Below are 26352 nucleotides of genomic sequence, written 5' to 3' on the forward strand. Positions count from 1 at the left end.
CCACCAATTTGGAACTAAAATCTGTGCTTATCCACTTACTCCCAACTTTTAGAGGTTTGGAGAATGAAGATCCTCACAAGTTCCTCACTGAGTTCCATGTAGTATGTGTGAGTATGAAACCACACAATGTCACAGATGACCAAATCAAGCTTAGGGCATTCTCCTTTGCGGTGCAAGACGCGGCCAAAGATTGGCTTTATGACCTCCCACCGGGGACGGTGACTACTTGGGTAGACCTTGCAAGATTGTTCTTGGACAAGTATTTTCCCGAGATGAAAGCTTCCGCCCTACGGAGAGAAATCATTGGAATCAAGCAGCACAAGAGAGAAGCTTTTCACACATATTGGGATCGATTCAAGAAACTTTATGCTTGATACCCAAAGCATGGAATTACCGAATACCAGCTCCTCCAATATTTCATTGAAGGAATGACTCCAATGGAAAGAATGCTTCTTAATGCCTCCAGTGGCAGATCTTTACCCGACAAGACTCCTACTGAAATCCACAATCTAATCAAGAACATGGCTGAAGATTCAAAACATTCAAGCCATGATGAAGAATAGTACACGGATGCACCCCGAGGTGTAAAAGAAGTTCAAACTCCTCAGATTGAAGCTCAATTCTCCGAGCTCACGAAAGTATTCATGATGTTCGCCACAGACAAAGGTGTGCAGCCCACACACCGCGCATGCGGTATTTGCACCCAAGTGGGCCATACAACCGATATGTGCCCACAACTCCAAGAGGAAGATTATGAAGAAGCAAAAGTCATGGGAGGCTATTCTGGGGCAAATTAGAGAGGTTACGAGCAACCAAGAGGTGATCCGCGATGGAACAATAATCAAGGGTAGGGAGGCAATCAACAAGAGAATTATCAACAAAATCAATCGCATCAATATCAACCAAGACCACCATTCCCTCAAAATCAATAACGGCCACCCTTCCAACTTCAAAATTACCAACCAAGGCACCCACAACAACCCCCTCCACAAGCGAGTTCTTCAAGTATGTCCTTAGAGGACATAGTGAAAAGCCTTGCCACAAGCACTCAAAGCTTTCAACAAGAAACCAAGGAAAGCATAAAAAGCTTGGAGCAACAAGTATCACAACTTGCTCAATTCTTGAGTAAGATGGAGTCGCAAGGCAAGCTACCCTCTCAAACGGAGAAGAACCCAAAACACAATGCATGTGCGATTACTCTAAGAGGTGGGAAAAGCTATGAAAGTCCAAGGATGCCGGATGAAGAAGAAGAAGAGAAAGAGATTGAGGTGGAAGAAGCTGTCAAAGAAAAGGAAAAAAAGAGTACTCCAAAGTCTAGGAAGCTAATAGAATCCAAAGTGAAAGTCACACCAGCTCCATTTCCTTCAAGGCTGGCAAGCACCAAAAGAGAAACGGAAGATGACGAAATCATGGCCATGTTTTGAAAGGTTGAAATCAATATCCCTCTTTTAGATGCCATTACACATATTCGTAGATATGCTAAGTTCCTTAAGGAACTTTGCACATCTAAGAAAAAGCTTAAAGGAAATCAAACTGTGAAGGTTGGTGAAAATGTCTCAGCCGTGTTACAAAAGTGGCTACCAAAAAAATGCAAGGACCCGGGTGTTTTCACGGTTCCTTGCAAGCTGGGTAACCTTTTTGTACCACGTGACATGCTTGATCTGGGAGCATCAATTAATGTCTTACCCTATTCAAGTTATAAGTCAATGGGAATTGGACCTTGATAAAAAACCGGAGTCATCATTCAACTTGCTGACCGGTCTTTGGTACACCCGAAAGGTGTATTGGACGACGTGTTAGTGCAAGTTAATAAGCTTGTTTTTCCCGCTAACTTTTATGTTTTAGACATGGATGATGAAAACACCCCCACAATCGAGCTCCATCCTTTTGGGGAGACCCTTTATGAGTACCAAAAAAACAAAAATAGACGTAGCCAATGGTACTTTGTCAATGGAGTTCGATGGTGAGGTGATCAACTTTAATATCTTTGAAGCCATGTGTTATCCTAGCGATATTCATTCTTTAAACTTCATACATGTTATTGATTCATGTACTAATGATTGCTTTGAGATGTCAAGCTAAGATGTGCTAACCACCATCTTGAGCAAACACTTTGATGAGACAGAGATTAAGGAGTTGGCTGACAAGTACACATTGGAAGATGAATTGATTGAAGTAATTGATTCCTTGGAGAAAGCACAACCCATGAGAGTTGAACCACCCCGCATGAAGCTAAAAAGTTCTAATCAGAAACTTCTCCCATCCATAGTACAACCACCGACTCTTGAGTTGAAGGCTCATCCCGACCATCTTAAGCATGCCTATCTTGGAGAGGAATATACATTACCAGTGATAATTTCGACCAAGCTGGCACGAGAAGAAGAAAAAGAGTTAGTTGGAATTTTAAAGAAATACAAGGAGGCTATTGGTTGGACCATTGCGGATATAAAAGGGTGGAGCCCATCGTTATGCATGCACAAAATACTGATGGAAGAGGACTTCAAGCCATCCCATGAAGCCCAAAGGAGGTTGAATCCACCTATGATGGAGGTGGTTAAAAAGGAGATCATGAAGCTCTTGGATGCAGGTGTAATCTACCCTATTTCTAATAGTAAGTGGGTAAGTCCTGTGCAAGTAGTCCCGAAAGAAGTCAGAGTCACCGTTGTCAAAAACTTCGAGGGGGAATTGGTACCCACCCATGTGCAAAACGGGTGGAGAGTTTGTATCGATTATAGGAAGTTGAATTCTTCCACCCGCAAACACCAGTTCCCTTTTCCATTCATAGATCAGATGTTAGAACGATTGGATGGGAAATCCTACTATTGCTTCCTTGATGGTTTCTCTAGTTTTCATCAAATTCCGGTTTCCCCGGAAGACCAAGAGGAAACCACATTCACATGTCCCTTCGGCACCTTTACGTATAGACGCATGCCCTTCGGCTTGTGCAATGCACCCGCGACCTTCCAAAGATGTATGGTGAGCATATTTTCAGAATATGTCGAAAATATCATGAGGTTTTCATGGATGATTTTACTGTTTATGGAAATTATTTTAATGAATGTTTGCAAAATCTCACCAAAATTCTACAAAGGCGCATTGACACGAACTTAGTCCTTAACTATGAAAAATGCCATTTTATGGTTGACAAGGGCTTGATACTTGGACATCTGGTGTCCCAAAAAGGTTTAGAAGTTGACAAGGCCAAAACAGATGTTATTAAGAGCTTACCATACCCAACAAATGTTCGGGAAGTACGTTCTTTTCTTGGCCATGCAGGTTTTTATCAGCGGTTTATAAAGGATTTTTCCAAGATTACGGTGCCGATGTGTCAACTTCTACAAAAGGAGGCTGATTTTGAGTTTGGTGATGAATGTAAGAAGGCATTCGATCTTTTGAAAGAATTGTTGAAATCCACCCCCATTATTCAACCGCCAAATTGGGATCTTCCATTCGAGATCATGTGCGATGCTAGCAATACTGCGGTTGGGGCGGTTTTGTGACAAAAGGTTGACCGAGCACATCATGTCATATACTATGCATCAAAGACCCTTGATAGTGCACAAGGCAACTACACCACAACGGAGAAAGAGTTGCTTGCTATTGTCTTTGCTCTAGAGAAGTTCCGACAATACCTCCTTGGAACAAAGGTGATCATATATTTGGACCATGCAGCCATAAAGCACTTGCTTACAAAGAAAGATTTAAAGCCGAAGTTAATACGGTGGATGATGCTTTTGCAAGAGTTCGATGTTGATATCAAAGACAAGAGTGGAAAAGAAAATCTGGTTGCAGATCATCTAAGTCGCATTGTACCGCCCGAAGATGGTATACCAATCTGTGACACATTTCCAGATGAACATCTATTTGCAGCCAAAGAAGCACCATGGTATGCAGATATCGTCAATTACTTGGTCAAAAATCAATTTCCCCCAGATTCATCATGTTGGCAAAGAGACAAAATCAAGAAGGAAGCCAAACGATAAATATGGGACGAGCCTTACCTTTGAAAGTACTGTGCGAACCAACTAATTCGCAAGTGTGTGGAGCAAAAAGAGGTACAATCTATCCTTAACTTTTGCCATTCGTATGCTTGTGGTGGTCACTTTGGACCCCAAAGGACAGCTAGAAAAGTTTTAGATAGCAGATTCTTTTGGTCTTCTATTTTCCATGATTCCTATGTGCATTGTGCACATTGTGAAAAGTGCCAAAAATCCAGATCTTTAAGCTCCAGGAATCAAATGCCCCTTACCCCTATTCTAGTATGTGAGATTTTTGATGTATGGGGTATTGACTTTATGGGACCATTTATGCCCTCTTTTGGTTGTTCTTATATTTTGTTAGCGGTGGACTATGTGTCCAAATGGGTGAAGGCTAAGGCGACCCATACTAATAATTCCAAAGTTGTTATCGATTTCCTTAAGGTACAAATTTTCTTAAGGTTTGGCACACCAAAGGGTCTCAGAAGTGACCGTAGGACCCATTTCTGCAATTGGATGCTAGAAGTTGTTTTGAAGAGATATGGAGTGACACAAAAAGTCGCAACAACTTATCATCCCCAAATCAATGGACAAGCAGAGGTCTCAAACACGCAAATCAAAAGCATCTTGGAGAAAACGATCAACCCAAACCGCAAGGATTGGAGCTTAAGGCTAGATGATGCCTTATGGGCATACTGTACCACCTTTAAAACTCCTATTGGTATGTCCCCATATACGCTTGTGTTTTGGTAAAGCATGCAATCTTCTAGTTGAGCTTGAGCATAAAGCTTTTTGGGTGGTAAAGAAATTCAAAATGAGTGAAGATGAGGTGGGAAATAAAAGGAAACTTGATATCCAAGAGCTAGAGGAGATTCAGAATGATGCATACGAAAGCAACATGATCTATAAGGAGAAAACAAAAGCATACCATGACAGGGCAATCTCCCGAAAGACTTTTATACAAGGACAAAAGGTGTTGCTTTACCACTCAAGATTCAAGCTAATTTCAGGAAAGTTGCGATCGAGATGGGTTGGTCCTTTCGTGGTTACAAGGGTGTTTGACCATGGTGCGGTGGAAATCACGAGCAAGCAAATGGGTAAAACATTCAAAGTCAATGGTCACAGGCTGAAGCTGTTTTATGAAGGATTTGAGGTGAAGAATGAAGAGGTTGACGAGTTGGAGAACCCCACATACCAAGACTGAAGCATATGCGGGGGCAAAGTCGAGCCAACGACTTGAAACAAGGGCGGCTAACCGGGAGGCAACCCGGGGGTATTTCTATCTTTTATTTAAAAACAATTTCCATTTCTTTGAGTTTTTGGTTTTCAATGTTCCAAATGCATTTAATCATGATTTAAAATCACCAAACGGACCTAGGAATGCAAAAGTATTTCATTTCAAAGAGAGGAAAAATTTCAAGTTCAAAAAGTAGGGATTAGCATCCATAGACCAACACGGGTCGAGTCCCTCTTAGCCTTAATGGAATATGGGTCGTGTTCATGAAAAAAAGTCCCAAATCCTTCCAGAGACCAACACGGGTCGTGTTGGTTTTGGCCTATAATGGACACGGGTCGTGTTCGTGCAAAAAAGTCCCAAATTCTTCTAGAGAGAAACACGGGTTGTGTTTGTTTTGGCCTTGACCCAACACGGGTCGTGTTCATCCTTAACTCAGCATAAAAGCCCCCCAACACCGGGCGTGTCAGTTTGGCCTGGGGCGACACGGGTCATTTCCGCGCAGCAGTTCAAGCCCTTTTTAAAGAAAAATCAGGACCTGACCTCATTTATCCACACTTTCACTTCCTAACAGCCCCTGTCTCCCAACAAAAACCTTAGGTCCGATTTTCATCAAAAACCATTCAATTTCTTCAAGATTTTGGCTTTCGTCTACAAAAAGGTATGATTTTCATCATCTACACTTCATCTTCTCCGTCTTAAACACCATTTTCTTGCATTTTAATGGTGGATTTGGGGGTTTTTGACAAACCCTATATCTGAAAATCTCATGTGATTTTGGTGTTTTAGTGTCTTAATCTTAAAGAGGGCAAGCGTGGGGGGGGGGGGGGGGGGTTAAGGAAGATCTTTTCTATCAAGAACGACACAATCCCACACACGATTCGTTAAATTCCTTCCAACTCTTAACTTTTGGATTTTGTGTTCTTGAGTCAAATTACTTGAAATTGAGGTCTATTTGTACTTGATTCTTAGTAGAAATCTTTGAAAAGCAAATTTCTCGCGAAATTTTGGTGGCCAAATTCGAAGTTGACTGGACCCGTTAACAGTTGACTTTTGACATTTTGACCTATTGACTTTTAATTTGTCCCAAACTTGACTATGGAAGCTGCATCTTCCAAAAGACCAAGACAAACCAAACCATTCACCCGCCGTCGGAAGCCTAGGACTCCATCACCTCCATCTAGATCCCCATCACCTCCATCTAGGTCCCCAACACCCTCATCCGACCCGTCTCATTGTGGTGTTGTATGTCTTAGCCCAATTCAACAGGGCAAACTTGAGTCATTCCTTAAACAGGGTCATGTCATCCAAAAATTCGCGCATTTTCCATCCTTAAAAGAGTTGCATGTTTACAATCAAGTCAAAACCCTGTTTCGCAACATAGGGTGGCACGGCTTGTTGAGGGTCCATGAATTGAGCTATAAAGTCCCAATAACTGAGTTTCTATCCTCAGTTTATTTAGACCATGGGATCCTCTACTTCCGTCTAATGAATCAAGACTATGAGATCTCTATGGATCAAATCAATGCCATTGTGAGGGCCCCAACGGAAAACACATTTGGCCCCACTGACCCAATTCAAGGATACTTTGACATAACATGGTGACCCGACTCACCCAATTACACCTATATGTCTCTAGCGCTGCTAAAGCCTCATCACTTATCCATCCTATGATAAAGGTATCCCATAGAATCATTGCTTCGCTTGTCGCCCCTAGAGAGGAGCGAAGCACCATGAGCGCGCTAGAACTCAAAATCCTCTATGCAATGACCCATCCCGAGAATAACCTCATTCCTCATTATGGTCGGTTTCTGTGCCACATGCTCATCCGCTTGAGCACATCCCGATCGGGAAAGATTGTTTGCGGGGGTATTGTCAGCATGCTCGCCAAGAGCGCCCAAATCCGAGCCCCATACCCCGGTCCCCATCAGCCACTGCCGGGTGAGCCTTATCTCACCACTACTATCCTTGAGTCCATGCGACTCTTCCGTTCGACAGGCGATTGCACACACCATTAAACCGTGGGTCAAAATCATGATCCAAAGCTCCTCATCACACCAGAAAATAAAGGCATTCTTGATTTCTAAAATCCCATTCACATGACCGATTGGCAAATCATTCCATACATCTTCCCCCACTCATACTCTACCGAGGTAGATGAGCAAAGTGAAGAAAACGAGGAAGATGGTGATGATGATGAAGAGGAGGAGGAGCCCCACCATGCTTCTCCCACCGATGGTGCCAACTCATCCCATTTTATTGCACCCCCGCCTTATCATCAACAGTATATGGATGAATTCCAGTCAATCCATACCCGCCTCGACACCTACCAGCAGGATATTACCAGCCTGACCCATAATTTTTCCACCTTCACCACCCAGTACGCTCGGGATCAAGAGCGTCAACGCAAACATGAGGAGGACTTCTAGGCTTGGACCCGAAACCCCAACTACTATCCGCCTCCTTCACCGCTGTTTTAGGTTGTTCCTCCCTCTCCAAGCATCGGGGATGATGCTTATCTTTAAGCTTGGGGAGGGGTAGACTTGTATATTAGGTTCACTCATACTCATGCATTTTCTTATTTTCAAAAAAAATTATTTCATTTTTTCAAAAAAAAATTTATTTTATTCTCTCTTATTTTCTCTTTTCTATTTTATTTTCTTATTTTCATTTTCCTTGCATTCTATATTTGTTTTTCAAAAAAAAAGTGTACGACATGATGACACTCTTTACATACAATTGCTCCATGAAATGAAAGAATACCGAGGCGACCGGATAGTTACCGGAAGCGTAGAATCAACTATCATAAGAAGGGAACCCAAACACCGTAATCCGAGACCCTAGCCTTAGATAATAAAAAGAATTTATATTGAAACCTTTTTTGGGCGGTAATAACACTTTAGGATGATTTGCTTTTGAATTTTTAAAAAGAATCTTTATCGGCAACTCTGAACCCACAGAACACGGACCTATTTGTTGACACGCGTTACCCTCGCAGTAGCAGAGAGCTTAAGTATCACATCCACACAGTCAAGAAAGAAGGAAGGGTACAACTGTCATGTCTAGTACCCTAATCAGATTTTCAAAAGCGAAAACGAAGAAATCCAAAGAAATTCCAAAAATGAAGATTGAAGAATCCAAATTCAAAACGAAGTACAAATCAAAGTTCAATCAAATCAAAAGCCAATTCAAGTCAAATATGGCGAATGAAGAATTGTGTGATATGATACTTGTGGCTCTCGAAAAAAGTGAAAGCATAGGAGCTGGGCCCCTTCGGGTGGGCTCATTGTTTCAGTGAAAGCTAATTCGTCGTGACGGGTTCTTAAGGATGCATCGATTCTGATTCTTAGCCATCTAGTCTTAAGAACATGAAATCCTGACTATGTTATTTTCTCCCATAAAGCTTAGTAAGGTATAAAGATCAAATAAAACTTTGGTTGGATTATTGGGTTACACCGTTTCGGGTCTTCCTCACATTGAGAGTCTGTGATATGTGGAAGGAAACAGGATGGTTGCCAAGGTATCAATGATCGGAGCCCTATTGATGTAAAGTCTGATCGTACCTTTATTTAGATACAAAAGTACATATTTTGTGTTTGTTCTTAATCTTCTTTTCTTTTGCTTCATTTTGTTTCTCAAGTGCATTTTGTACATACCTTAAATTTTCATGGCATTACATTGCATGCATTCATTCTTAACCTTTAGGATCCTTCATCCCCTTTTCGTTCTAAGTTTCTTTTTGCCATCTAGAAATCGTCCTATTTGTCCAGTTCTTGTTCGTTCTTGAGGACAAGAAAGGTCTAAGCTTGGGGAGATCTGTTAGGTGTATTTTGTGCACCTTTTTGCACAACTTTTAGCCCTTTTTATGTATGTCCTTAGCATAATTTGTTGCTTTTATTTCATTTTAGCATATCTAGGTCAATTTCTTGAACAACCTTATTTGCACTTTTTCATGCCCTTTTCAGGTGAACCGGAGGTTGGAGCGCGCTTTTGGAGGTGCTAGGGAGCGTTGGTGAAGATTTCGGGACGATCGGGCGAAGAGCGAAAAAGTTGGAAAAATAAAGTTTGGAATTGGAGTCAGAGAGGTACACGGGTCGTGTTGAATTTACACTGAAAAGTAGGCATGGGTCGTGTTTGACCAAAATGGGAGCTGTTGACCATGCTGAAAACGGGGCGTGTCAGTCTAGTGCAAATCAACACAGGGCGTGTTCTTCAACACGACCCGTGTCAGTTTAGCCTATTTTAACATGGGCTGTGTTCGACCCAGAAACCAACTTTTGCCAGTTTTTCCTATCTTTCATATTACGGGTTAAGGGCCATTTTTTAAAGGGGGAGAACATATCAGAGCACCATTAGAGAGGAGAATTCGAAGGTTTTTGCGAGGGTTTGTCCGTTAATCATTTGGAAACATTATTTCTAGTATTTATAAGTTGTAATTGCACTTTAATTCCATCTTTTATTCTTGTGATCTTGTTATAGCCATGTGTGGCTAGAACCCTAATTTCTCCAATTTCATGTTTTGACTTCTTGGTAGTTACTTCAATCATATGACATGATGTTTGTTCTTAATTTCTATCTAATGAATTTGATTTTGCTTCAATCGAATGTTTGATTCTAATTGTGATTCTTATTGGCCATTTGAAATAGGGTTAGGTCATTCAAGTTATCTCTTTTACAAAATCCGTAATTGTTTTGTGAAATTGAACAAGTAACAAGCATTAAATTGATCTCTATTGAATGAATTTAGTGTAAATCTTATTCATACACTTTTACACTCCCGAGCTTATGAGGAGTATTGGGTGTTGTTGGGAACATTCACATAAAACTTCATGCAATTTTATAATCTAATTCTAAGAGCTTGTATAGATTAGGTTAATAAGGTTAGGGTTAATCAAAGAGCTTGTTTTGGTTAATTAATATGGTGAATGGTAAGTGTTAGAGCTTATTAGCACTTTCAAGTATCAACTTAGATAGAATTGAACGAATATTGTGTCATCTTTGAGTCACATTGCTAAATTGTCATACATGGAGTTGGAGCCCTTACAAAATCTGAACTTAATTCATTCGTTTAGTTGTCTACTCGTGTTTTAAATTTGTTTGTTTAGTCATTGCATTCTAAACCCCCCCTTATGATTATTGGTGACCATAGTACCTTGCGCAAAGAGGTACAGACTAATTATCCCGTGTCTCTGTAGATCGATCCTGCTTGCCTTGTACTAGCTTTTAGTGCAATATAGTGGGATTATTTTGGAGTATATCGTACCCTATTATTTGTTGGGTTTGACACGCCTAACATTGGTATTTTCTATGGGAAACTGTTTTGGTTTGGATTTTCAGCTCTAAAATTGAATATAATAAGAAAACTATGATAATTTACTGCAAAAGGGCAATATGGTCTTTTTTTTATGGGGTTCTAGATGCAAAAATTGGTACAGATTGTAGAAACAATTTATGTCCCATTCTAGAGGGTATTTTGGCCGAGTTAAAAGAGCCCTTCAGATGCAACTCTAACCATTTGTTTTGTACATGTTGACATCACTCTAAATGTTATATGACCAAAATAGGTCTCAGAAGTCAAACATATTTATAACCAAAATCTGTTTGATGTAGGTAATTCCAACAGTCTTCAAATGAAAATCATTACATTTTTATTTATTTATTTATTTGCAAAAACTATCCCAAACTCTAATAATAAGTTATGTGGTTTGGGTTTGAGTCAATGGCTCTATGTAAGTCAAATGGTTGACTATTCAACAAAGGGTATTTTGATGAAGACTATTCTTTAAATTTATACACAAACTAGTACAAAAAGAATGATAATTACATAATTATAGTCACACATTCAATAACTATACTATAATTATACTAATCAAACATTATATGTCTTCTAACTAGATTTACTTATAAACACACATAATAATTGTACACATAACTAAATGCAACTTACACTCATAATATTTGTTTTTTTTTCAAAGCCAATTCATCATATTTTGACACACATAATAAAAGATACATAACCATAAACCACTAAAATTAACTTGTTTTCTTGCTTTTACCTAGTCACTACTAAATGCCACCCTATGGACACACATATATTTAATGTGGCCATATGTATCTACTATTAGCTACATTGGATTTTAAATAGCACCATGATACTAGAACATATACAATTGCCTCATGTCACCAAATATCTATGTATTGTCTCTTATATAAAGATATTATAATGTTAATCTATAAATATGGTTGATAGTGAAATCTGGCCACAATCTTCGAGTGTGGGTAACAATTATCACATTTGGTATAATTAAATGTGGTTAAAGTTTTGATTATCTATACAATTGACACACAAACTAATTTAAATGTATCCAAAAACAATCTCTAAATTTTTTTAGTGATATTTTTAATAAAAAGTGTGACAGATCATTTTTCGAAAAGTATGAGCGTAGGTTATTTTTGCACTAGTGTAGATAAATAAGAGTTAATAACCTAGGAGGATTATAAGGCTTTAATTTTGTTAATATTAGGTCCTTAAGATATTTTTTGTACATATTACACCAACATGGTTGTTACAACCGTTTAAATGACGTGCCTTTAAACGTTAAAGGCACAACATTTAAACATTTATAACAACCATGTTGGTATGATATGTACAAAAATAGAACTTAAGGACCTAATGTGGACCAATTTGAAACAGTTTTACCCTCCTAGGTCATTAATCATTCTAAAAGAGATTAGAGATACAAGATTTGTCGGGGATACCCTTTTACTTGTTGGGGATACCAATTTCCTTTGACCTTGACTCCGTCTATCTGAAATTTATATAACGACATAAAAGAGCATTTAAAGAAATATGTTTGAAATTTATATAATGACGTAAAAGGCATTTAAAAAAAATATGCTTTCAAAAATTTATTCAGGGGTATATTTGGAAATATAACATTTCAATTGAAACCGTTGTAAAAATGGGAAAAAATTATTATGTAACATTTCAATTGAAACCGTTGGTTGTGGTTAATAGACGATTAAAATGAGAAGATGAAATGATGAATTTATCTAACAAAATACTAATATAAAATATAAAAAAGTTAGATGAAATGATAAAAATATTAAAAATGATATTTAAGTCGGTACAAGCAACGATGCAACTGGAAGTTGGAACCACAAGACTATCTATTTTAAAAAAAACTAAATACTAAGTTTCTGATTTTTTTGTAAATTGTAAGATCCATTTATGTAATTATTCTAAAAGCTTCTAAGGATTAATGATATAGGAGAGTAATAATGTTTTGTCCATTTTAGGTCTCTAGTGTTTTTTTTGTACATATTACACAAAACTATTGTTATAATCATTTAAATTTCGTCATTTTAAATGGTAAGAAGAACGACATTTTAATGGTTATAAAAATCATGTTAGTGTAATATGTCAAAAAAAAATCATTAATGTTTTTGTATTTTGACCATATTATGGCTTTCCTGATGCCAACAAAATTAAAATATTATGGCTTTCCTAGATCATTAACCCGATAAATAATTGTGGTTTTTGTATTTTGACCATATATGTTAATGTAACTATGCAAAAAGTTTCCGCCGTACATTAGAATTTTTCTATATCTATTTTGTCTTTTTGTAGGTCTATTATTAAAATACAGATTTTAGTGGAACAATTGCATACAGAAAGGTTGATTATTGATGCGGCAAAAAACACATTTTATAATAAATTTGACAGTGAAGAAAAATAGAATAAGATTTGAAAGAGAATTGATAGGGACTTCGAAAATTGACTTAATTCCTGGTCGTTTCTAAGAAATTTTAGCCTATATAATTATATATATATTTCCATTCATGATCTTGAACAGCTCGACATTAAAAATTGATGTTTGAATAATTGATCGATTCATGACATACATTTTGAACAAGGCCGTCTTTTTCATTTTGGGGTTCTATACGAAAAATAAAAATAAGCCCTTAAATAATTTTTTATATAAGCAAATTTTTATTAATACTATGATAAATCGATGGTTTTTGTAAAAACAATCAAAATAATAATAATAATAATAATACAAAATAAAATCTTACATAGTTATATCTCTCATAGTATTTTTATAAACAAATTGTTATCAACTCTTAATAATCAATACTCATTTCAATAGATATTATTGTTAATTCATTAAGTGTTTTTTGTGACACTGTGAACTATAATTATGAGGTTAAAAAAATCTGTTTTTGAGAAACTTATTTTATAGACGCCCTACGCAACTACTTAGGCTAGCCGAACTAAATATATTTTATGCAAATATTTGACTAAGATTAAATATATCCGATAATAACTGTAGATAACTTGGATAAAAATATAGTGTTTGATTTTTCTAGAGAAATTGATTTTATGGAGGAAATATCAATTCCTTTATTCATAGGCGTGATCATATGTAAGTCATTAATTATCTTGCCAACTTTTAGTTACTGGGATGCATAAGCGCCTGAAAAGGCATTGCATATTCAATTGGGAATAGAATCCTCATAGAAATTGTACTTTCTAATGTGATAAAGTTATGCTAGTCAGTTTTCATCTCGGACATTTTATACCCGCTTACCTTGTATTCATTTATCATAAACATTGTCATTTTATATAACTAACAAAGCTAGAATACTTCAATACACGATCACAACAGACGATTATGTGGTCTGGAAACATACAACACATCAGTAAATTTTATAGTAGTTCTTCACCAAGAGGTACTCTTGGTATTTTACTATATTCAACGCTCCCATGCAGTTCAATCTCTTCACCATGATTCATCTTGCACTCGAAGTATAAAACTGTGTATGCCTGAAACGTGAACATGGTTATCGAACACATAAAACCCACAAGAAAAAAAACCAAGATCGCCTGAGTCAACGGTTGTTTAACCATCATCATCTTCGATAAGAAATGAAAGATAACATATGATAGAAGATTCAACAGAAGGTTCAGAAGAAACCCTTGTAACTTCATGCCTTTAACAAGCCTCCCAGCTCTTCCTAACGCCTCAATTCCAGAACACTCTTCTAGCACGGAAACCACCATGGATAGAACCCAAACAACTGAAAAATATAGATACATGCTCACAACAAGAACCACGAGCGTCCATAGTATCAGTTTTGATACAATCTTGTTCCCAGAAGTCATTGTCATAAGAACGATTACGAAAAAGAAACCAATGTAGAGAAAGCCGATTCTGAGAAGTGTTACATGAAAAGAAGTGATGAACGTTCTTTTTAATGGTTGTGGCATCCTTAAGATCAGATCTATATGAGATATTTTCTCGTCCTTGTGAGCAGCTCCAATTAGCAAAATAATTGCATTTTGGGCAATAAGAGACGTGATGAATAGGCCTACAATGAAAGCTAGTTCGATGCCTAAGAATATTTTGAACTCTTTCTGTATCGTATTTTGAACGTGTGCAAAAACAAGGCCTTGTGGATCTTGAGAAGGTAGCATCATAGATTTTGTGACGATATCAAATATGATTGGTTTGGCTGTAGAGATGTTCAAGACGGAGAAAAGAGACGCGATGATGATGTAGATCGAGGTTACAATGGCCATAAGTTTGCCATTTTTCGACATAATCATGATCCATTTCTTCAAGAATTCAAGGAACTGAAGAAAAATCATTTTGGGTTCCATTAGCAGTCTAAAGAGTTTTCAGTGACAAAAGATCAGGCAAGTCTATCAACTTTATAGAGAGAAAAAGACGCGTTTCAAGATTTAGTAAAAGAAATAACGGGAAACTAACATTTCACAGTTTGTGATGGTTTGATTCAGGAAGGAATTATATATAACTGCTGAAAAGTTATCCTCTTAATATGAGCCGGTGGCCTTCCTCGATGGCACTATATTGTCTATTATGCAATAAAAAGTGGAACATATAAAGGCTTTGGTATTTAGTCATTGTTTAAATTTCAACTGCATTATTCAATTATATGGGCCAAGGTTTCGGTTAATATCTGAATTTGTCAATCGGGAAATGTTTACGACTTGGCTTTATTAATATTAACAATTCAGAAGATTATTCTTCACATAAAATTCAACTCTTTAGGAAGGGTTCAAATGAGCCACGCAATACCTGGAAAAAGAAACTGATATTTGACAAATTTCACATAAAATTCAAGGGCATAGGTTATTCTTATTTGAAAGAAAGGATTGACATTTAACAATAATCTTCTCCATGTTATAACACATACCCACGCACAACGCTGTCACGTCATCATCTTCTCTTCGTAACATCTCCATGCATGACATCTAAAGGGGATGGTGTTGAGGGGAAGGAAGAAAAAAAAAACGGGCGTTGACCCGTCGTCGTTACAACGAAGCTTAACATAACAGGAGTGGGGGTGGTGTTGCAACTTTTATGACCGCATTATGGGTGACCCACATCGGCTCTAACACCCCTAAACGGCCCGTACTAAGTAGTCGAAAGGAAATGACTAAAATAGAGAAAACATCAATCACATGTTTTATATTTGATTTCCGAGAACTCAAATATTCTTCTACTTTTTTTTTATCTATTATCTTTGTACACAACTAAGATTGTGATATTTGTCATATTTAAAAAAATAAATGAATTTTTATTATAACTTTATCATCATCTAAAAGTGATAGAAAGATAAATATACAGAAAAAATAGAAGGATATTTAATTTCTTTTGATTTCTAGTCATGAGTGTTGGAGTTATAATCTAAACATATAAAGGTTACAAGAACATTTATGTAGGAGGAGTTAGGATCATATTAACCATCAGATATTGTATGAATGTAACACAAATTCTAGACCAATCATTATATAGTGATATAATAATAATTTTAACATTGAATAATTATTGTAAATGAATGAATCAATTAATAAACCATTAAAATAAGCATATTTGGATGAAACGTTACAAAAAATAAATAAATATATAGTGTAGAAGGGAAATAGTTAAAAATATACAAATTCTTATGACAACATATAACCATTTATGAACTATAAGTTGGCCACTTAGGGACAAAGGTAAAAAATCTATATCATACATACTTATAAAGTTAGCATTTTTTTTTGAATCTCATGCAGTTGAAACCTCATTTTTTAACTTTCTCAAACCACATTCATTTGAAACCTCATTTTTTAACTAATGCAACTCAAAACTTTTCTTAATTATGATTTAACACTCAAAAGTTTTATAATTTATATTATGTTTAATTATCATTTAGTGAAAAGTTTACTATAAAAACATCAATCTTTTGGGAAGACATGCACACAAATCATATACAAATTTCAGGAAAAAAAAAACAAACAAACATTAAAGGTTTTTGTGTTGGATTGAGGTCTTATGACCACTTTTGGAGATATGCTATTATATTAGAGCTTTTAATTTGTAAGTTTGTTATACTAATTTGTTTTATATATGTTGTTTGTTTTGGATTATTGTAATACAGTCGTTGTATATTGTGATTTAATCGTTAATATATTGATCATATGTTATATAGGGTGATGTCGAAAATATTTAATTAAATATTTTAAATATATTTTTTTGTTTTGTAATTGTATCGTTTCAAAAAGATAATTAATTAAAACTCATACATATGTTATACTTGATGGGTTTGAGCCAAAAGAACATCCTATGTGCTCATGCAACCCTAATGCTTGGATCTAGGTTTCTCTATTATACATGCAATTCATCTAAGGCTCAAGAACCCTAATTTAGCATATGCATTTCGAAATTATCACATAAGAGCAAATCTAGATGAGTATCTTTTGATAATGGCTTGAATCTTCAAGTCTTGGAGCTTAGAGTCACAAGTGTCACTCCTCTAATGGCTTACAAACACTAAGAGCAAGATAATGACTTATGAGAAAGAGGAGGATCACCAAAAACATCCTAGGGTTCTTCCAAAAGAGTTCAACACGTTTTTGGGGCCATATGGGTATTTATATAGTGAGACTCTTAGGGTTTTCATCTAGGAAACCCTAATTTGACTATTTAGGCCCTAAGTAGCCTATGGACTCCCTTTCGGACGAATTCCTTATGGGCTTCCCATAGAATTCGTCCAACCTATGCTCCAAGATGATACATATCCCAATTACAACTATCTTATAATTACAATTCCAGTCCCCTAAAGTTTAATTAATGTCTTTTAGTTACAAAACTAATTCTTAATTAATTCTTGACTAATATTAAACAATATGATTTCTCCTTTAATATATTACTCATATAATATATTAATAAATCATAATTAATCCTCTTTCTCCATAAATCATCCTATCAAGTTGCTTTAGTAAAGACAACCCAAAATGACCATGCACAACCGGGTCAAATACATACCAAATATAGTTAGAGGCTTAGACACTAATCCACCAATACTTTCCATCTCTCTCTCTCTCTCTCTCTCTCTCTATATATATATATATATATATATATATATATATATATATATATAGAGAGAGAGAGAGAGAAAGGTCAAAACACTTCAACCAAAATATTTTCTCTTGGACCTCATGTATTTGAAACTCCGAAAACTATTCAACTTATATATTTTAATTTATGATTAATTGAAATGTTGTGATTTGTAACTTCCAAAACTCTTTAAATCATAGTATTTAATTGATAAGTTAAATTAAATATTTAGCCTATATAATAACATTGTAGCTTTTATATTGCATGTATGTCAACACAAAATGATAGATTATATTGGTAGAGTTTGAAGAGTTATACGATTGGTTCCATGGATGTAAGAGAACAATTGCAACTTTTCTAAATTTAAATGCAAGTAAATGCAAACTTGGTGCATGTAAAGTTTTATATAACCACAAGCTTCAAATTTAAGTATGTGTGTAAAGGTATACTTGAGACAATTTTTTTTAATTTTATATGTTATGGATCTTTTATAATCATAACATGATGAAATGGGGCTAATAATTATTTCTCATGAGCTTCTGATAAATCAATATTCATGTTATTTATTAGTTAAAACAATTAACTTTGTTAATATGTATGTATCTGTATGTCGTCTTTTTCTTTTATGTTAAGACAATCTATTTTTCTGTCCAATAGAGTATTTTTCAACATGTATTTTATGCTATTAGTTATATATATCATGTTAGTTTCTATCGTTTATTTTGGTGTAAATAACATCGATGGAACTTTTGATAATTGATTTTGATAAAAAAAAAAAAAGAGTTTACAATTATTATTCCAAATTGTTAGTGATAGTGATGAATTAGAACGAATGATTTTAAATATGATATGAATTTATTGTTGAAAAGCAAGGATTATTATGTGTTATAAAATACATTCATTATGTTCTTGCGAAATTTAATAAAAATAAGTAGTCTATTATATCTTATTACATTAGTTAATTTCTTTTTTCCTATTCGTTCTTCACCTTAAGACCAATCATCCTCCATAATCACTCATCACCACCCACCACATCACTCTCATTCATTACCTACCACCCACTTACCACCGCTCACTACTCACCACCCACACGTCACCACTACCCCCACGCCCATACCTCTGTACCTATAGCTACCACCATGACCATCACTACCACCAACACCACCCACCACCCACCATTACCACTAACCTCCACCCACAATTACGCATCACAACCTACCATATACACCACCACTCATTAACACACCTCATCACCACCACCCCTCACCATTTCCTTTTCCACCCACCCACCAGCACACCCATCACTCTCACCACCTACCACCCACCATCCCCAATACCAATCACAACCCACCAACCACCACCACTACAAGTTATCATCACCCATCACCAAACCTATAACCCCTAGCACTTACCACCCATTCAGCACTTACCAGTGACCATACCTATCACGACTCGATACCAACACCCACCATCCATCACAACCACCACCTACCACCCATACCATTACCACCACCCACCACCACTTACCCCTACCACCAACCACTTATCACCCACGAACTCCATCACCCACCACCTATAACCACCACCACCACCACCACATGTGATTTAATGTATATAATCACATAAATCATATGTGATTAAATACATATAATCACATGTGGTTATATGTATTTAATCACATATGATTTATATAGACAACATTCATGTTCATATTTTCGATTCAATAAATTTCCTCATGTATTTCATCATATATTATTATATGTATCTAATCACATATGATTTATATGGACAATATTATTCGTTTTTGTTCATATAAATCATATTTGATTAGATACATATAATAAATGTTACTAAATACAAAAAAAAATATTGAATCGAGAAAGTGAAAATGAATTTTTTTTCCATATAAGTCATATGTGATTATATGTATTTAATCATATATGAATTATATGGACCGTGTATATTTTTGTGTTTTTGATTCGATGGTTGGTCTTCTATATTTAATCACATATGATTATATACATTTAATCAAATAAAATTTATGTGGAAACAAATAGTTTTTGCATTCTTGATTCAATAGTTGTATGACATCCCGAAATTTAGGTCTAAAACTGTAAACAGTCAATCCACCATGAACTTCTTTGTAATCTGACCTATTAAGCTTTAATGTATTTTTATGAAAAATAAGTAGCGTCATTACAATTAAAATAAGATATCAGATGGTATCTGAGTTCCAATGGTGGAAAATCTCAAACAAAACATGCAACACAAATAGTAACCCAAGCTAACACGTGTAGATAACTGAAATTTCGTATTAAGCATTTGGGAGCTAAGCAAACAATCTAGTCTCGTAATACATGTTCACTTAAGTCTGGAAATATAAAGAACATCCAAAACGGATTTTGTATGCAAAAGATATGACTGTTATAGGAAACCAAACTGGTATAATACTAATTTTCTTTAAACTGCATAAACCGTTACGATCCATTGAGGCACTTGTACACCTTATATGGAAATAACCAGACCATTTTTGGACTCAGATTATGGTCTATTATTTAATTCCATACTCAAAATATTTTTAGTAAAAATATTTGTAAAATTCGAAAAATCAGATGTTTCAGGTCAATTAAACGCGAAACTTTAAATGTGATTTATCGGAGTTCTACAACTCGAAAAATTAATCCGTTCGGGTTTTTGGAATCCTTGTACTTGGCTCTATAATTCACCACTTTCAAAAAAATATTAGATGTCAGGATTTTTGCATGCAAATCTAGGAGTGTTTTATGGACCTTTTGTGATTAATGACATCACCATGACCACCTTACTTGCATGAAGGACTCAAAAATCAACCTTACCCTTTCATCCATGTCGTAATCACATCCAGCATCACCACCTTAATCCATCATTTCCAAGGTACAAGTGTGGTTTCCCTTTGTGTGTTTGACTAGCATTTAAAAAATGGTGCTTGCATGGCCTTGTTTATGGTTAAGTGGTTACTTGTATGTTTCCTATCAACAATATTTATGCTTCTATATTGTTTAATATTGGCACCGATAGAAGCTCTATTTCCCATAAGTTTAGAATCATGATAAACCATAAACTACAAGGACTTAATAAAGCTTAAACAATAGAAGTAGCAAACGACTAGATAGAAATCACTTTAGAAATATTCACCAATTGCCTTCTAACCCTGAATAACCACGTCTTTCACATCGACCTAATGTCTATAACCATTGGAAGTTTTGATGTAATCATCAGAATAGATTGGTTATCGCCTCATTGAGCGGAGATTTTATGTTACGAAAATGCCATTCGACTACCTCTACCTAACAACGAAGCCCTCGTGATTTACAGAGATAAATCAAGAAAGAATCTAAGAGTCATATCTTTCATGAAGGAGAGAAAGTGTTTACAGAATAGATGCTCCACTTTCTTGGCCCACGTGTTAGATATGCAAGGAAATGGTATGGAAATCAAAGACATTATGTAAGTGTGCAACTACCCGAAAGTATTTCCATAGGATCTACCTTGAGTACCTCCAGTCAAACATGTCAAATTCTGAATCGACCTAATCTTGGGTGCAGAACCAGTGGTAAATCTCCTTATTATCTGCATCCATTGGAAATGCAAGAACTTTCTAGTCAACTCCAAGAACTTCTTGACAAAGGCTTTATCCGGCCAAGCTTCTCTCCATGGGGAGCTTCAGTATTATTTTTCAAAAATAAGGATGGATCTTTCAGGATGTACATCGACATTCTAGAGTTGAAAAAAATCACTATCAAAAACCAATATCCACTCCTGAGGATCGATGACATGTTCGATCAGCTACAAGGATCCTGCTACTACTAAAATATCGATATGAGATATGGTTATCATGAACTCAGAGTTCAAGAAGCATACATTAAAAAGATGGCATTCAGGACTCGATATGGTCACTACAGGCTCTTGGTTACGCCCTTCAGATTAACCAACACACCAACCATATTCATGGACCTTATGCATCGGATGTATAAACCCTATTTGGATAAATTTGTGATTGTGTGTATCGTTGACATACTAATATATTCATGAACCAAGGAAGAAAATGGCCCACACTTGCAATTAATTATGGAATTGTTAAGGAAGGAGAAACTTTATGCAAAGTTCTCTAAATGTGAGTTATGGATGAACGAAGTGCATTTCCTCGACCGTATGGTCAGTAACACAGGGATTCATGTCGATCCCGCGAAGATCGGAGCAATTAGGGATTGGAAGGCACCAACAATACCAGCTGAAGCATGCCAATTCCTAGGGATTATAGGTTGTTAGTGGAGATTCTTCAAGAACTTCTCCAAAATAGCCAAGCCTCTCACCGCTCTAACCCAGAAAGACAAGAGGTTCGATTGGGAAGACATACAAGAGTCTGCCTTCTAAAAAATGAAGCAATTGTTGTGCACTGCACCAATTTTGTCTCTTCCAAAGGGAACATAAGACTTCCTATTATTTTGTGGCGCCTCTCACCAAGGTTTAGGATGCATAATGATGCAAATGAATAAAGTCATTGCATACACATCCATACAACTTAAGCCAAACGAGACCAACTACACTACCCACGACTTAGAATTGGGAGTTGTAGTGTTTACTTAAAAAGTTTGGAAATACTAACCATACGGAACAAAGTATGTCATGTTCACCGACCACAAAAGCCTTCAACACATCTTCGAGCAAAAGGAACTCATGTGACATTCCATTTAATATAAAATGAATTAAATGATAATAAAAATAAAATATATAAAATAAAATAAGTAAATAAATAAATAATAAGCCCTAAAGCCTCGATATGTAATTTATATTTTATTTTATTTTAGCCCTAAGTCTCTAGTAATTTATCATTGTTATCCACAAGGAGTTCAATGATATAATTTCTAGAATTTGGGGTCTATATTGTAAAATTAGGACTTGAGATGTAAAGGATTTGGTAGAGTTGGGCTGTAGTGTAAATATTGGACCTTATCTGAATTAATTTCTGGAGGCAGAGACTAAAATAGTAAAAATGTATCCAAGTTTTATTAAGAACGAGACTTGAACCTGACTCATTTCCACTCCCTTCTCTCATCCCTTATATTCCCTAAAACCATAACCCTATTTTCTAAAGGGCAGATGTCGTATGTTCATTAGCCGCCACTACCCCTTCCTTTCTTAATATTCTGGTTAGCCAAGATCACCGGTGAACCTTTGTTGCCAAAGGTATTGAGGATCGATGAGAACCCCGGGACAACGTCACATCGGTTTAGAGATCAGAAGAGGAAAATCGTCGTTGTGGTTGCTGCTGGTGTCATTCTCGGGCGTGTCTCTACTTCTCCGTATCTTCTGTTGCTCTATCTCAATCTACGTCCGCCACCGCTCCATGCGTTATCTTGTTGCTATCGCCTCCAACCATCATTTGTCGCCGAGAAGGTGGCTTCATTTGCGTTTTTACTATGTGTGTGTATGTTCTGTTGTTACTAGTTGGCGCATGTCGTGTGTGTGTTTTGTTGGCCGGAAAACTTGAAAAACCACCATGGTGGTTGCCATCCGTGTTTCCATTTCTGCCGCCACCAGCCACTATGTGGTGACTGAGTGTAATATGTGTCTTTTAATGTTGTAAAGTGGTATGAATGAATATTGGCGGGATTATGTGATAATTTAATTATTTGTAATATTTGATTTGTATTTATCTTACCAAATTAATTGGATTAGGTCAATGATAAGGATAAAATTATATGAATAATTTATAAGTATTAAGCTTTTAATATTATAATAGTGGGTTGTATTTTAAACTTTTAAAAAACTAGGATTTTAGAATTTAATATTTCAAAATTAAAACTTTTTAATCAAATTCTAAATTCCAAAACTTGAGGGAAAGTTATGAAACTTTTCAAAACTTTCTAGATCAAATTTAAAACAATTAAATTATTCATATAATTTTATCCTTATCTTTGACCTAATCCAATTAATTTAGTAAGATAAATACAAATCAAATATTACAAATAATTAAATTATCACATAATCTTGTAATTATCTTAAAATATGACCATTATCTTTTAATTAGATGAGAATAATCATTACCATAATAGAAAAATCTAATTTTATTAGACAAAACAGTTTTTGGTAATAATCATTACCCGCTATATATATATATATATATATATATATATATATATATATATATATATATATATATATATATATATATATATATATATATATATATATATATATATAAGATGAGTCAGTCTTATTGTTAATTCACGAAGGTGGTCTATAAGGGGTGTTTAAGAAAGCATCCTATAAAATGATCGTCATTGGGTATCCACTTTACCCACCGCACTCTTGACTAGTGGAGAGTCGTTAGCCAAACGGGTAGGATAAGATATCAATCCTTTATTAATAAGTATAATGATTATTATAAAGTAACTAAATGTTTTTATAAATTCTCAATCTTAGTTACTTTAGGAAAAATGTGAAAATGAGGCTATTCCATGAAATTGCACTTTACACCTTGTCAAAGTCGTTAGTGGAGCGTGTGTGGTCAACCGGCACACTAACTTGGACTAACAAGGGTGGCAAAGGGTAGCTTGAGAATTATCGTAGAACACTGGAGTGTGTGTGGTTAACCGACACATTGATTAGGTGGTAAATGACTCGAGACTACCAAACTAATTTGCATGGTTATTCACACCTTGTTTGTGATCCTCGGTATCCCAGTCACAAACTTGAATGGCACAATCGAGATTAAACATGCCGTTGAAAAGTTCAATGAATCCCAAAAGAATCTAGGAATTTCAATTCATTTAAAACCTAAGAGTTCATTTCGTTTTTCGTTGTGGAAATTGGTAAATCGTCATTTACCGACCTTCATATAGTTTTCAATTGGATTATAACATCCCTCTTCTGAAAAAAAATTATAGTGTTGCGTCCTAGCCTTAATATTTCATTTGGGTATTATGTTAAAGATTCTTATCTAATCTAAACTTTGTCTCTTTTCTTTTTCAGATGTCTAGCTCAAACAATGCTTCAAGCTCGAACCCCTCAAGCTCCTTTTCTCTTATGAACATTTGTGGGAGCACTACAAGAAAAACGTGATTTTGCTAGGGAAGATCCCTATGGAACATATTTTCATTGTTAATCTGCAATGCATCGTGCTATTTAATGTCGTTCCATAGCAATGTTGCGACCACATTGTCTACGGATTTTATTTCTGGTAACGAGAGTGGGAGTTGCTAGGTAAAATGCTACCGACTCCATATCCATTGGTATTATGTTATCGATAGTTCTATAGAACAAAAATTCGTAGCAATTTTCCAATGATATTTGTTGCCAAATCACTTTCCGTCGTACTGCTGCTATGGAATTCATCATCGTGGTTACTATGCAACGGAGTTTGTGACGGAAACCAATTCCATAGTTGAATTGCTATGGAAATACCATTCGTAGGTATTTTCTAGGGAATTCTGCTATGAAATATCATTTCGTTTGGTTGTTTTGCTATGGAACAGAATGTGTAGCTAATTTGTGATGGTATTTGTTGGGATGTTGTATGCTTAATTAATTTTGTTATACTATGGATGAATTATTATTATGATCATTGGAATTTGTAAGATATGGTTTGAATGAAATGTTTTTGGATTGGTAATATGTGGCATAAACTAATGGCTAAAAAAATGTAAAAATGAATTATAAAGTAGATATTGCTGGGAAGAAGACTCGAACTTAAGCTTATGCTAGAAAAGGGCGCGGTTAAGTTAGTTGTGCTAATCAAGTCGTGTATAATTTCTTGAAAACATAGTATATAATGAATAACTAACAACGAATTCATTACAATGTTATTTTTAATTACATTAACCGAGCATGTTAAAGTATATATAATCTATGTAGATTATTTTTCTTAATCACGAATTCATTACAAACTTATTTTTAATTACATTAACTATACTTCATCACAAAAATAACATGGGTTTTATGTATACTTCATCCTACTCAAACAACATAGCAAGCAAAAATGACTAAAATGCCCTTTTAACAGAACGATGTACACACAAAACCAAAATAAAATTATAGTAGTACTCTACAACTTCATATACAATACAATAAGAACACTATTATTCAATGTCCATTCTATTATCAACCATTAATATTTTTAAGAAATATACAAAACCTACCATACTCTACATACCAACGACAAACCGTGCAATATCTTTGTCGATCCTTATCCTCTTCATGGCCTATTGCCAATGCACCTTTAACAAATGACGTGGGTCTTCACATTGGAATGTGATGTTATTCGTTGTAAGTCTATGAACAACATCAACAACCCGCAACAACACTTTGGGACTATCAACAACACCCGTGTACTCACTATAATCCATAACTGCCCAGTCAAAATAGGCATCAAGTAATTGTAAACCTACACATTAAAATATCCATCAATTAATCTAATGTAACCTTTTCAATAAAACAGTAAATATTATACAACACAACACAACTAAATACTAATCCCAAACTACAAACATATCATTAAGCATATATATATAATTTAATTTACATATATACATACCTTCATCACATTGATGAGGCCCTCTTGAAATGTAGATCATTCCAAGCAAATAAACTGCCTCAAGATGATCTTCATCTGCTGCTTGTCTCAACAAAGTCATTTCTAAATCAAAAAATTGCCATAATAAAAGTACTCATTATGTTGACAGAATACCAA

General features: G+C 35.5%; 3 protein-coding genes across 3 annotated transcripts; 2 read left to right on the forward strand and 1 right to left on the reverse strand.

The window, feature by feature from the left end:
* Positions 1–1007: 1007 nt before the first annotated feature.
* LOC145009974 (uncharacterized) lies at positions 1008–3983 on the forward strand. Its single transcript, XM_078968580.1, has 5 exons — positions 1008–1417; positions 1475–1629; positions 2084–2899; positions 3277–3460; positions 3557–3983. The coding sequence occupies exons 1-5, from the start codon at positions 1008–1010 to the stop codon at positions 3981–3983; spliced, it is 1992 nt and encodes a 663-aa protein (XP_078824706.1).
* Positions 3984–4656: 673 nt separating this feature from the next.
* Positions 4657–5181, forward strand: LOC145009975 (uncharacterized). The gene has a single exon (XM_078968581.1). It carries the CDS (start codon positions 4657–4659, stop codon positions 5179–5181), a length of 525 nt encoding a protein of 174 aa, XP_078824707.1.
* An 8590-nt stretch (positions 5182–13771) lies between these two features.
* On the reverse strand, positions 13772–15123 carry LOC145008573 (uncharacterized). The gene has a single exon (XM_078967168.1). It carries the CDS (start codon positions 14873–14875, stop codon positions 13922–13924), a length of 954 nt encoding a protein of 317 aa, XP_078823294.1. The 5' UTR covers positions 14876–15123; the 3' UTR covers positions 13772–13921.
* Positions 15124–26352: the final 11229 nt, after the last annotated feature.

This window comes from Lactuca saligna, chromosome 8 (assembly GCF_052625555.1).
Source record: "Lactuca saligna cultivar CGN05327 chromosome 8, ASM5262555v1, whole genome shotgun sequence".
Taxonomy (NCBI): domain Eukaryota; kingdom Viridiplantae; phylum Streptophyta; class Magnoliopsida; order Asterales; family Asteraceae; genus Lactuca; species Lactuca saligna.